Genomic DNA, 12,597 nt, shown 5'->3' with positions numbered 1-12,597 from the left:
CAAAAGGCGTTCGTAAGATTCCAAAGGGACCAAAGCACAGAGATGATGTCATGATGCTGTCGAGCTATGTTCGTGTTGTGTTCAAATGTTACACGTTTTACTAATTGTTCTTCTCCTTTCAGGCATGTTCATATCACTATGGAGAAAGCAGTGATCCAGAAGGAAGAGTATGTGGGTATGGTTTGCTCCACATACATTTCTTAATGATTTTCTTACACTGGACAAGAACCTTTTGGCTCCGTTTCGCCCACCGCTGAGCTTTAAGATCCAACCAGGCAGCTGGTATAACCGACATGATGATAATGTGAAATGTTTTTGAGCCCTGGAGAACAATTCTTTCCTCCACATGAACTGGCAGGGATTCACTGACTTGCTCAAGGTCACTTCACCACAGGGGGTTTCCTCCCGTCGTGACTGTTTGAGCCAGGGTCCTCCCAGCAGAAGAATCACCAGGCCAAACCTGCCCAACACAGAACACTGGACAGCCCTCTCCTCTTTGAGCAATGGGGGATATGAATGGAGTAAAGGACACTGAACACAGCCTGCTGCCTATCTCGTCCTTTGACTGTAGTGGTTGATGGAGCTGAGGAGGGGATGTGATGGAGACGAGAGGGACTGTTGGTTTTTTTTTTTTACTGATATTTTCTGTTCCAACCCTATCTTTAAACTCAGGTGTAGAAAAGGAAGGTACTATGAGACTGTCACCCTAACCCAGTCAACTCACAGGCCCCTTGCAATTGCCTTGATTACCTTTGTGAATGTATGAGTGAATGTGTAGACAATAAAGTGTGTACAGCAGGTTAGCTGCATGTGAAAGTACACAAACACTGATCATTTGTCTTAAGCAGAAACCGCTGTCCATGTCCACCCCTACTCTAACGGTGTTTCTCTAAACACGCCGTATATGCATCTTTCAAAGCTGCCTTCATTGTCCAGAATGTCTTTGACTAGCACAGAGTGACAGGCAAAGATAGCGCAAAATTACATAACTCTCTGTTCTGCACTGTTGATTTTAGTCAAGACATCTTGGAATTGAGTGGCCTTGGATAGTCTTATTTTTAGTCAAACACATCTATGTATGAAAATATATCCTTATCTCTTAAATGACATGTTCTGCTAGCTGGTAAATGCACATACACAGAACAAACGCATGAAATCCCGCTCTTGTTTTTTTTGTTTTTTTAATTGTGACTTTTGTTTCATTCCACCTAAACGTGTGTACTTTCTTTGTTCATTCACGGCTCTTCCCTTTGCATGGCGTCTTCTTTTGAGTGCTTCCTCTTCCCCATGTCAACACTAAACAGATCCTCAGGGTGTACAGTTTCTCTATACGGGTATTTTTCTGCATTATTTGAAGGAGGAGCAGCAGAAGGAAAATGGGACTGAAACTGTGGCAAATAGATCCACCTCACCACCACCTGTCATTTTTTCTTCCCCATTTTAATCAAAGTGGATTTGAAGTGAGATGGATCAAATTTGAGTTATTCCACATTCCTGTTTTTTTTCCTCATAACTGATGTGGTCCGTGCAGGTGTGGTCCTGCACCGTCACCGTTATGTCCATGTTGCATCTGTGAACCCCACTTGTGCAGTTCAGCGATGACAGTAAATTAATCTACCTCATTGGCATCTACTGAGTCCCTGAACTTCTTTTTGTGCTCTGCCAGACTCCCGTGGGTCTGTGACCAGCTGATGATTTTTAGCACCACTATTAGTTTGTAGTCCTACTGAACTGAAATGAATGAAATGGCCTGACAATGCAGGACCATCTAGGTCACAGGTTGCTGTGTCGACTGACTGACATTCACAGGCGTTCTGTAATTGAAGCAATCTGTGAATCTTTTAAATGGGACGCCATTTTCTTTATCAGTTTTTAAATGGAGTGTGATGGACAATACAGCATCTCGTGTCTGTAAATTGGTCTCAAGTTGTACAGAGTGCATGCCTTTCTGACTAAAGGTTGTTGGAACTAGACAAAGTAGGCGTTATTCCAGTCTAGGGTCTGTAATGGACTGCATAGAGTGTGGCGTCATTATGGGTTTACTATGTTCCTTAGTAGTAGGTACCTACGGCATTGTAAGTAAATATTTGAGGGAGGAAGATGGAATAGGAAAGTGCTACAAGCTGTGAGACAATTTTCTAAATGTGTCACAAAAGACTATGTAGTTCAAATAGGGAATTGTCTCAATATTTAGTGGGCCTAATAGGGTCACTTTGGAGGTAGTGCGTTCACTTGCGCTGTCTAATGCATGAAGGACAGTGTTGATTTTAAAGGTCTGAGGTTGTGATGCTGTCTTATGCTGTACATATGTTTGTGTGTGTGCGTGCGTGTGGTTCTCTGGTTTGTAGAATCGGCACCAGATGATCGGAAGTGTGCATTCATCTCTCATTTTACTCTGCTGTCATCTCTCTGCACTAGTGAAAACCATTTAGACGTGATTAAATGTGAATCATATTTATTTTCTCTTTTACGCATTTTTGTACATTTTCGGACTTGTTTTAATATAAATGTGGTGTATGTTTCTATTTTTTCTTGATATTTCTTTTTTTGTTTTCAGCAGTTTTCTTTTACCTCAGTAGCATGGTGGCATTGAAAAAAGAGAACTGTACCTTTTTAATTTTCAGTGGCGTTTACAAGTTCTTATCTGACTGACGTAGATTATTTTGGAAATGGAACAGAGTATTTTCTATACTGTACATTTCTTAGAAATAAATCACTTTTCTCGAACAAGAGTCAGTTTAATCATTGTCAATAAAAAAAAAAATCATATTAGTGAAAAAATATACTGTTCACTACTAGTCACGTCCCTCACGGTATATCAGGGAATTTTAGACTTGTGCAGCTGTACTTAAATTAACAGTGCTGTGAAAAAAATATACATAAAATAATGCATTGCCGTAGTAATGAGGCATGTATCTATAATCCGTTAAAGAAACTGAAAGGCCAAAAGTAATGAAATGCAAACAGACAAAACAAGAGGGCCAATGCAAGACAATGCATTAATCTATTGGAGCGCCTCACGCCATCGCCTTCAATTAGTGCTCATCCTCTTGACGAACACAGATTGTGTGCCGCTTTGTTTGACTCTTCTCATATCTGCAGGAGATGTGCTGTGACGTCAAGAGGAAGCAGCATGGCTCCTCACGCTTCCTTCAAAGGCTCCTTGTAAAGCAAACAAGTACATGATTTTGTTCAAGCACAGGAAAAAAAATAAAATGAGGCATGCAATTAAGATACTTAGTAAGCAGGTTGTAGAACTACATTCGGAAAGTTAATAGACATTATGGAGTAAAAAGGCTGACAATCTGTTGAAAAATACAGAACAAAGTGGAGGACTTTATCCTTCTTATTCCATTAAGATCTCAATTTTAATAGCTGCTCCTTTTATGAGTTAAATACTTAAGTGTCACTTCAATAAGTAATGGGTAACAGGTGTGTATCTTTACTGTGACTGGATGGAGAAATTATGCCTATTTGGTCTGTTTAATAGCTTACAGATCATGCTTTATCTAGCTTTTTTTTGTTCACTATGTATGCATGTCTCAAATAGAAACAAGAGAAATGTCTTTAGTTTGTTGATAAATGTATGTCATGCAACAGAAATTGTTTTTTACCATTTGCATTTTGTTTGCATTTTTGTCCAAAATGACTGCCAAAGTTCAGTATTTCTACGGTTTATATTATTTAATGAACTCGTTTGTGACGCAAAGTGTATCCCGGAAAAACAAAAAACAAGCCATAAACTAGTATGTCCAACTATCACTACGCCTCTACATTCCACCAATCAAATGATTATCCGGGTTGAATTTCAGCCAATCATATCGGGGTGGAGGCGGGACTTCAGGTTTGCACCCCGCACAGGAAAACACATCTAGGGGGATCACTGAATAGACGGACAAAGACCCCAACTTAGCTTTAGCGCTGCTTATTTGCTACTTTTGTGACACTGAAATAATAAAGTAAGCTGTTCGACCAAAGCATACACGTGTTTCCAGCTGACACCGTCAGTGGTTCTCTGTTTTTAAAGTGACTCTCTACCGGACTGTTTACTTACATCGTCGCCAGCTGTCGAGGCACCAGCTAAGCTACTGAAGCACTTGCTGTCCGTTAAATGGCAATGTTTTACAGTAGTGAGACTGTACACGACTAAGTGATTAAAGTAAGGTAATGTAACAGTTGCCGGTCGTCTTGTGTCTTGTCTCTGTCCAACCTATTAATAACAACACAAGCCAAAATGTCTCTGTCTCAAATGAACGCAGTAACCTGCGTGAGTTAACCGAGTCTACTATTGTTGTTTATGTTATCCTCTGGTTGCGTACACGAGTATCACACTAGAAGATGTGACGTTCATGTTTCACTCGGTAATCTCACTATTAGCGTGTAAACATGGTGGAAATGACCGCTGAGGGACAAACACCTGGTCATTTGTATTTACTCTACTGCTGATGTTGGAGGTTAAAGGTTTATTTATTTATGTTTACCTCAGCTACTACAGAACAACTGTTTGGGGTTGTCGAAACAAGCTTTTCCTGACTAACCCAGTTGTTATGTTTTCTCCCAGAAGCCCCACAAACTCTCCGAGCCATGGCAGTGCTGCTACAGCGCCCCCACGCGGCCGTGGCCTGTCTGCTCTTGTACTACTTGACCGGTGTCCTGGCCGTCCCGGACCCCCGGCAGAGAGAGGCCCTCATACAGCTGGAGGCCTCCATGCAGACGGGCGGGCAGATGGTGCTGACTGACGCCGAGCAGCGGCTGGACGCTCTCCTGTTTAAGATGAAGCAGGAGGAGATGGCGAGAGCAGACTTTCCTCCCGCCATGCACTTCTTCAAAGCCAGGGACCTCATCAGGACCAGTCCCATCTTCAACCTGCTGCAGAAGATGCCTAAAGGTATGTTCAGTCGCACGCCTCAAAGCATGATAATAGCATTCATCATCACAAATGTTGGATTTTTCCATACAGGGAATATTTAGGAGTTGTCAGTAAACCCAGAATCAGAGTCTGGGTTCTTTATAGTTTTGTAATTCCCTGTTTCAGGAGGAGCTCTCCATGTCCACGACTTGTCCATGGTGGACGTGGAGTGGCTCGTGAAGAACGTGACCTATCGTCCCCACTGCTACATGTGCTTCACTGACAACCAGTCCATCAGATTCATCTTCTCGTCCCGATGGCCCAAAGCTCTACCACGTTGCTCTCCCTGGACCCTCCTGGAGAACCTCAGGGCCAAGATGAGCAACACCACGGATCTTGACAACAGGTGGGGGGGTTTTCTGGACGAGCTTCGAATATATTTAGTTCAAATAAATACCACAGATTTATAAACGAGCCACAGAAAACAGTATATTTTATTCTATACGACACCCCGATGATTGGGCTCTTTTTCTTCTACGAGTCTACATTTTTTTTTCCTTTTCTTTTCTGTTTGTCATGTAAACTTCTGAACTTATTGTCCCATGAAATGTACCAGTGTGCCCTTTTCCACTGAGTGTGACAATGACTTCAGATATACCTCTAATTCACCATTGTGTCAACACAAAAGTATGTAGTTAGAGATATCAGGGTTTGTTCACTCCATTCTGAGGGAGTCATTTACGGCTACTGAAGCCTGCGTATCTTTTCTCACTTTTTGTCGCCTCTGTTGTAGCAGAATGTATCATCATTACACTCTGCTGTGACTGCCAGTTACCTGAAACCCTCATGGAAAACAGAGAGTGTCTAACAGGAAATAAGCCCATAAACACATGACTCCAAGCAGACTTTATTGTTATATTAATCTCTGTTCAGACAGTCCTTGTTAGTATGGATGGCAGTTTTAAATTACAGCTAAGTTTAACATGATACAGTTTGTATTTAAAGGTCCCAAACTAATTACTAAATTACTCTCTTAATGAGAAATATTTTCTATTTAGATCAAGATGCTAGGATGGGATATCAAAAACAGGAGTCTCCAAATATGAAGTAATCAGAGTGGCTATTAATTATGAAGGGAAATTTAATTTAATTACTTTATCGGTTGTGTGTTTTGGTTAAACCCAAGAAAGCAGCTAGAGGTCACCACTGCAGATGCGACTGTTTTCCAACAAAGAAGTGTTTTCCAGGTAGTTCAAGGTCCTTCTACAAAGAAATAAGTCTCGTCGACTGTGGTAAGTGAAACCAAAATAATCTGATCACAACCAATGTCTTATATATTTACAGCATCACGGGCAACATGACGCTCTTCACGGATCAGGATCCAGAAATGGTGTACCCCAGTCAGGACGTGGTATGGGATAGGTTTGAACAGGCCTTCCTTGCAGTGTGGGGCCTGGTCACATACGCTCCTGTGTTCAGAGACTATTACTACCAAGGTCTCACCGAGTTCTACATGGACAACATCATGTACCTGGAGCTGCGAGCTTTACTCCCAGAGGTACACCAAAGTCATGCCCAGTGCATTCCCCTGTCTGCTCATGCATCGTGGTGAGTGAGTGTCTTGTTTGTGACTCAGATATACGAGTTGGACGGCAGCACCCACGACACAGCCTGGACTCTGAAGACCTACCAGGAGGTCACCAGACAGTTCACAGCGGACCACCCAGACTTCTTCGGAGCAAGGATCATCTTCACAATCAACAGGTGACTACCCTCACAATAGATGCTACTTATTAGTCTGAAATGGCTTACTGCTCATTGGCTCCCCAGCAGACCTAAGAGGATGTTGATGTAATCATTGATCACACGCTGTGCTGTCATCAGGGGAGTGAATGCGTCAGTGATGGCCAGAGTGGTGGAGGAGGCCATGAAGCTGCGGAGAGACTTCCCAGATATCATGGCTGGTTTTGACATGGTGAGCATGAGTTTGATTTCTAGTTTCATTTAACTGTTTTGAATCTGTGAAAGCAAGCATTACTTAAGCATGTCTAATGTAAAAGCGCTGACTTCCGTATTTTTATTGTTTTTGTCTTCGTGTACAGGTGGGCCGTGAGGACAGAGGCAGACCCCTGTGGTACTTCAGAGAGGCCTTGTCACTGCCAGTAGAGAGAGGGGTGACGCTTCCTTTCTTTTTCCATGCTGGAGAGACCGGTGAGCTCATAAACATTCAGTTTGTACAACTACGGTATTACACATCGCATACTGCACCATGTGGCTCGGAGGTTAATCCGTACATGAGGTCTAGGGATTATCAACTTCATCCGGATCAATGTGAGTGAACATGTAGGAGTAGCAATTTTGAAAGTAGCAATTTCCAGGCCTGGGACAGTTTTTGAAAAATACATAAACCTAGAAAGTCTTGGAAAAGTCATAAATAAATTATTCACAATTACCGGTTTAATAAAGTGGATAGACTGCAAAAAAAACTATATGGGTTAAACAGTACCTTCATGTTCGGGCAGTGCAGTTACGTCACTTAATGTTACTATATATATATATATATATATATATATGTGTATACACACCTGTAAATAGGCTCGACAGTTCGACAGTTTTTAACTTTTTTTTTGTTCTACTTTTTTTCAGTTTAGTTTTTTATCTTTTCAATTAATCCTCAACACCACTTATGCAAGAAGAAGCTACTCTTTTTTATGTCTTTGTCTTTATTAGTTGCATGTTTTCAAACAAAAGGAGCTTCACACACACACACACACACAATATAATCAGAGCTGAATATGTGATGACTGTAGTGATACATTTGATGTTGTCTTGGATGTGGTGGTCATTTACATTTAAAAGGGTTGTAAATTTAGTTCTTCGAGTCAGTTGTAGCACAGCGCTCAACTTGACTTAAATAAAACATCATTTCCCAACAACTACATTTTGTCTGGTGAAAGTGCTGAGTGGCGAGTAACTCAAGAAAACCACAAGCCACAGTTGCTTTGGAGCTAAAAATGAAATGTCAAGCCCCGTGTGCAAGTCATGTGAGGACACAAAGCAGGTTTTTCAGGTTATATTGCACGACAGCCATAGCTTGTCATTCATTTGAGTTAAGATTTACTGTGAATTTTGAAACACGTCATATCGATGTTTCCGAGAATGTATGGTCATGAGAATTTACCGCAAAATCTTAGAAATGTATTGGTAGACATGTATAAACACTACCTTTAGCAAAAGTGCAAGTACAATTACCTATTCCAAATTGTTACCAAACAAAAGAAATGAAATCATTACCAAGTCTTTAAAGAACCATTACATTTTGTGTTAATAAAACATCCCAAAATACTAGCATCCATTCTGATTTGTCTCTACTAAATATAGATCTGGAGGGCACAGATGCGGACCAGAACTTGTTGGATGCTCTTTTGTTGAACACGTCCCGTATTGGCCATGGGTTTGCTCTGCTTCGCCACCCAGTGGCCAAGGACCTATCCAGAAAGAGAGGGGTGGCTGTGGAAGTGTGCCCCATCTCCAACCAGGTCTGTCATCTTGTACACCATACTGTACACCAAAAATACTTACTAGTGTAATACATCAAATAATATCAACCCAACAAGGCTGTCATTTAATTTATCGTGCATCTTTTAAACAAATATTTCCTTTCCTTTCCTCGTTCAGGTGTTGAAGCTAGTAAATGATATGCGAAACCACCCGGCAGCTGCACTGATGTCAGAAAACCACCCGGTGGTCATCAGTTCCGACGACCCTGCCATGTTCGGCGCCTCCGGACTCTCTTATGACTTCTACGAAGCGTTTGTGGGCTTTGGTGGGATTAGATCCCATTTGGGCTCCCTCAAAGAGCTGGCTATGAACTCTATCAGGTGAGGTGATTTACAAATTACAATTGAATTGTGCGTGAGGGCCTCGCATGCCTCAGCAGACCGCTCACTGACATCTCCATCGTCTGTCCTTCAGGTATAGTTCTTTGACTTCGAAGCAACAGGAGAAAGCCCTGGCTCTGTGGCAAAGAAGATGGGATAAGTTTGTCTACGAAAATGCTTTTTAGAAAGAAACTGTTTGTTTTTTTGTCTGTCGAGCAATCTTCAAATGCCTTCATGCTGCCTTTGAGAAAGCTTGTAGCACAGGTCAATTATGAATGGTAATGTGGAAAGCAGTGCTCCACAGGGAAGCAGATTTTAGGAAGCAACAAATATGGGACAACAAAGCTCGTTTGGGGTCAGATATTGTCCTTTCTTGCAAAAGAAAATTTGGCATAACACAGTCGGTAAAGCACCGGGATAAATAAGGAAATAAATAATGACCGAATGTCATAGAACAGAGCAATTCTTAATGTTATTAGTAACACCTGTGCTTTTCCTTCTACATTTGAAAAAGGACTATTCCACGCTGCCACAACGTGGAGGTCGGCTGTATCCAGTAAATCAACTGGCCAGTGTGAAACAGCCCTGAGCTACATTTAGGGGGATTACTTGAACTACACATATGAAATAGCTTCAACCCAAAGGCATCTTGTTATGTCTAGTATTATTACATTTTTTTTTTTTTAAATGTAATTGCACTTTAAGATTCAGGTTTGCATATGTTTGTAACAGTGCCAGGCAGCACTGCTCAGTGGTTGAGGTGCTAAATATTGGTTGGTTTCTCTTGGTAGTGTGTTTGTGGTTTGCCTGTGCTTTGTAAGAGTGTAATACTTAGCTTGTTACAATGGTGGTTGTATCCTGTGGGCTTTGAAAGACACAGTATAATCTTTACTTAGTTTTAAAGTTGTTTCCATGAATGTAATTAGATTTTTAGTTGTTGTAGATATATAAAAGGTCATAGATGACCATTTGCTCATGTAGGCACATTTTATATAATCTATGAAAAAAAACTCCCTAAGAAACTAAAAAAAAAGTGTATCATGTGTGTTTTAGGCTATATTTTATATATGAACAACTGTCATCATCCAGACATATTCAAATGTTGTCAACCACTGAAATGAACTTTGACATAATTAAAAACAACTGTTGATTTACGGTTTGCGTAGTTTATTCCGTGTTCTTCTCACGTTCCACCATTATCGGTACTGTGATGAGCCAGTCATCCATCATCTGCTGCAGGTGTTGAATTTGGAGAAGAAGCTGTCGTCAATGCTTCTTCTTTTAATGTCCGGTTTCCTTCAAATGACAGCAGGTCAGAAACGGAAGTGAGACACCATTTATTTTATGTGCTGGAATATACACCGTGTGTGTGTGTGTATAACTGAGTGAATAATGCCACTGACTGTTGTTTGTGTGTCTCTGCCAGCTTGACATTGGTGCTGTCCACTTGTCGTCTCAGCTGCTTGTTCAGTTTTGCCTGCTGCCTCTCCATGAACAGAGCTGTCCGAGCCGAGTCCAAACGGACACGATCGTGTTGCTCCTCGTCTTGCTTTTTCTCCAGCTCTGCCCTCTGCAGATGCACAGATTACCCAGACAGACGACCAGTGGACAGTTTGAATGATCAAAAAGAGCATGTGTTTTGAGTGTCATTTGTTTCCCCTTTTACCTTTTTCTCCTCTATCTGATATTTCTGGAACTGGATGATCTGCTGCAGGCTCTCTTGAGGTGCTCTCCTATCACTGCTGGGACAACTACCAGGCACTCCCACCATGCCCGGGGTGGGTTCGGCACCTACACCCGTCAGCTGTCCTCGCAGATGGTTCCCGGTACCTGTTTGATTGCCCTCGTCATTACGATCCCCTCGCTGGAAACGCTTCTCTTCGATCTTTGCCCATCCAGAGCCAACAAAAAGGAGAGAGTGATAGAAAGTGTTGTTACTGCACCTCCAATTCCAACACTTTAAAAAGACCAAAGCACACGCCATATACCCACAAAACATGCATGGTGTCATCACTTTCAAAACTGATACAACCAAAGAATACCAAATAGTTTTCTTATCCTTTGAATGATCTTGTATGCCATTCAAGGTCAATGCAATTAAAATATATGCATTTCAGAGTGTGTTTCTAAGCCTCCCATGTTGCTTTAGGCATTTGTTATCAGAAGTAATATCAATGTCAGTGTTAGATAGCAAGTTTAACCACCTCCATCCGACAGTCTGAGCGATTACCAGGGGACTTACCTTGGCCAGATTGTACTCTTTAGTGGCCAGAGCTGCTGCTTTTCTCCTCTCCACCTCAAGGCTCTGAAGCTGCAGAGCTGTGTTGTCCATGTCTTCTCTGCTTTGGTCATAGCGCTGCTCTGTAGAACAGTGGAGGTGACGAGGTGAGGTTATGTTTTGCGTGCGTGTCTGTGAACCGAGCGTCTGCATCCTGGATGGGATCAGGCAAACCTACCCTCCAGCTCTCGTTGATGCCTCTCTGCTGCTCGCTCACTTTGCTGCTGAATGAGCCACTCTCTGAGCTGCTCCTTCTGCCTCCGCCGCCGGCTCTCACTGTCGGGATCCTCGCCCACCAGGCCGGGGAGCGTCATCTGTGCGTCACCTGGGTCTGTTTTCCCACAGCGGTCTGGGGCTTTCGGGTCAAACTCCCGCTGGTCCCGACGTTGGTAGTCGACAATGGCCTTTTCCATCGCACGCCTCTCCTTTACTTCTCTGTTATGGAGGAGGCAGGCTACTTTGCTATTATGGAGGATATCAGCATCTGTATGGAGTACACATTCAAGGATTCCAGGATCATTTATTGTCATTATAAAACAACGGGTTGCACAAGGAAATGCAGCTGTAGCCTGTTTGCTCCTCAAGGAAGAAAATGTGACAAGCAAAACAAAATGGGAAAAAGAAGGTAGTGCATTCCTGTAGTGCATTTTGAATTTGCATTAGAAGGAACCAAACAATTATCTGTCCAGATTATATGTCCGACATCTTAACATTAACAATTCGACATCAGGGAAACTTTGTCCAAACGTCCCAACACACATCACAATGCACTTTATTAGAAATGGTGACTAATTGATGTCCAAAAGTATCATAATACACAACACAGTGGCAATCATGTGTGTGTGTGGATGCTCATGAACAGACACTGTGTTTTATCAGTGATACTGACAAAAGTTATTTACCTGTAGTCCATCGCCCTACCAGAACAAATGATACTGACTAAACCATTGAAGTCAGTCAACATTAATTAGGAACTAACGTTTAACAAACTCACCATGAGCGTTTTGTTCCTCTCTTGCTGCCTCTTCTTGTTTCTCTCTTTCTTTCATCTGCATGTTTAAGGCTTCCTTGTCAACCTATTGATCGTGACAGCACAATTACAAATGCCTGATAAGAACAAAGCATATCATACAATAGCATTATTCATGTGGTGAGCATCCTATCGGCACAGACACACACACCTAGCGGTAGCTTACCCCGAGCGTCCTCACTTTGTCATTAAAAATCCGTTCCCGTCTTTCAGTCTCTCTGTTGCGACACCGCTGCAGATTCATCTGAGCGACGCGGTCTGAGAGTAAATCATCGTGAAACATGTCGGCTGCAATAGAGTATGTTACGGTGTTAAACTTTAAATGGACCCACTGCAAGACACACTTAGATACTTTGTTTATACACACGGGTTGCTAAGAAACCAGATTTTCGTGAGCGTTCGTGGGACTTCGTCTTTTTCCGGTGTAACTGAAAAACACGTGCATATACTTTGGTTCCACCTTCAGCTTGAACAGAGGCATAATCAGATCAAATGATTATATACACTGGCCATCACATGAATTCCGAAACATTTTTGATTGTTACATTTTTGACATCTC

The 12,597-nt window shown here is 42.0% G+C and overlaps 3 protein-coding genes across 5 annotated transcripts in view; 2 read left to right on the top strand and 1 right to left on the bottom strand.

Moving 5' to 3' along the window:
- The window catches only part of cecr2 (CECR2 histone acetyl-lysine reader), a 34,071-nt gene extending 31,341 nt beyond the window's left edge, over positions 1 to 2,730 (top strand). The window contains exon 19 of the mRNA XM_076082074.1: positions 123 to 2,730. The gene's annotated coding sequence lies outside the window, so the exon portion shown is untranslated. The remainder of the gene's footprint in view (positions 1 to 122) is intronic.
- Positions 2,731 to 3,814: 1,084 nt separating this feature from the next.
- ada2a (adenosine deaminase 2a) lies at positions 3,815 to 9,885 on the top strand. 3 transcript variants are annotated; one of them, XM_076082076.1, is made up of 10 exons: positions 3,815 to 3,959; positions 4,562 to 4,888; positions 5,036 to 5,255; positions 6,194 to 6,407; positions 6,486 to 6,613; positions 6,734 to 6,824; positions 6,952 to 7,060; positions 8,231 to 8,388; positions 8,528 to 8,730; positions 8,825 to 9,885. In XM_076082076.1, the coding sequence occupies exons 2-10, from the start codon at positions 4,585 to 4,587 to the stop codon at positions 8,913 to 8,915; spliced, it is 1,518 nt and encodes a 505-aa protein (XP_075938191.1). In that variant the 5' UTR covers positions 3,815 to 3,959; positions 4,562 to 4,584; the 3' UTR covers positions 8,916 to 9,885. The 3 variants fall into 3 exon arrangements, with proteins under 3 accessions (XP_075938191.1, XP_075938192.1, XP_075938190.1); XM_076082077.1 differs by having other exon boundaries at positions 3,840 to 4,159; XM_076082075.1 differs by having other exon boundaries at positions 3,840 to 4,164.
- Positions 9,886 to 9,956: 71 nt separating this feature from the next.
- Positions 9,957 to 12,321, bottom strand: ribc2 (RIB43A domain with coiled-coils 2). Its single transcript, XM_076082080.1, has 7 exons — positions 12,205 to 12,321; positions 12,003 to 12,084; positions 11,187 to 11,492; positions 10,973 to 11,091; positions 10,397 to 10,615; positions 10,134 to 10,300; positions 9,957 to 10,026 (listed from the first exon to the last, which is right to left on the bottom strand). The coding sequence occupies exons 1-7, from the start codon at positions 12,319 to 12,321 to the stop codon at positions 9,957 to 9,959; spliced, it is 1,080 nt and encodes a 359-aa protein (XP_075938195.1).
- Positions 12,322 to 12,597: the final 276 nt, after the last annotated feature.

The sequence above is a fragment of the Anarhichas minor genome, unplaced genomic scaffold (assembly GCF_050575085.1).
Source record: "Anarhichas minor isolate MPS153535 unplaced genomic scaffold, ASM5057508v1 ptg000090l, whole genome shotgun sequence".
NCBI classification, from domain to species: Eukaryota; Metazoa; Chordata; class Actinopteri; order Perciformes; family Anarhichadidae; genus Anarhichas; species Anarhichas minor.
Note: the sequence above shows the minus strand (reverse complement) of the source record. Positions and strands in the feature narration are given on the sequence as shown.

Coding starts and splice junctions, on each gene's coding strand:
- ada2a (XM_076082076.1), top strand. CDS start 4,585: ATGGCAGTGCTGCTACAGCGCCCCCACGCGGCCGTGGCCTGTCTGCTC. Junction 6,825..6,951: donor TCATGGCTGGTTTTGACATG/GTGAGCATGAGT, acceptor CTTCGTGTACAG/GTGGGCCGTGAGGACAGAGG. Junction 8,389..8,527: donor TGTGCCCCATCTCCAACCAG/GTCTGTCATCTT, acceptor TTCCTCGTTCAG/GTGTTGAAGCTAGTAAATGA.
- ribc2 (XM_076082080.1), bottom strand. CDS start 12,321: ATGTTTCACGATGATTTACTCTCAGACCGCGTCGCTCAGATGAATCTG. Junction 12,085..12,204: donor ACAAAGTGAGGACGCTCGGG/GTAAGCTACCGC, acceptor CACGATCAATAG/GTTGACAAGGAAGCCTTAAA. Junction 11,092..11,186: donor GCATCAACGAGAGCTGGAGG/GTAGGTTTGCCT, acceptor ACTGTTCTACAG/AGCAGCGCTATGACCAAAGC.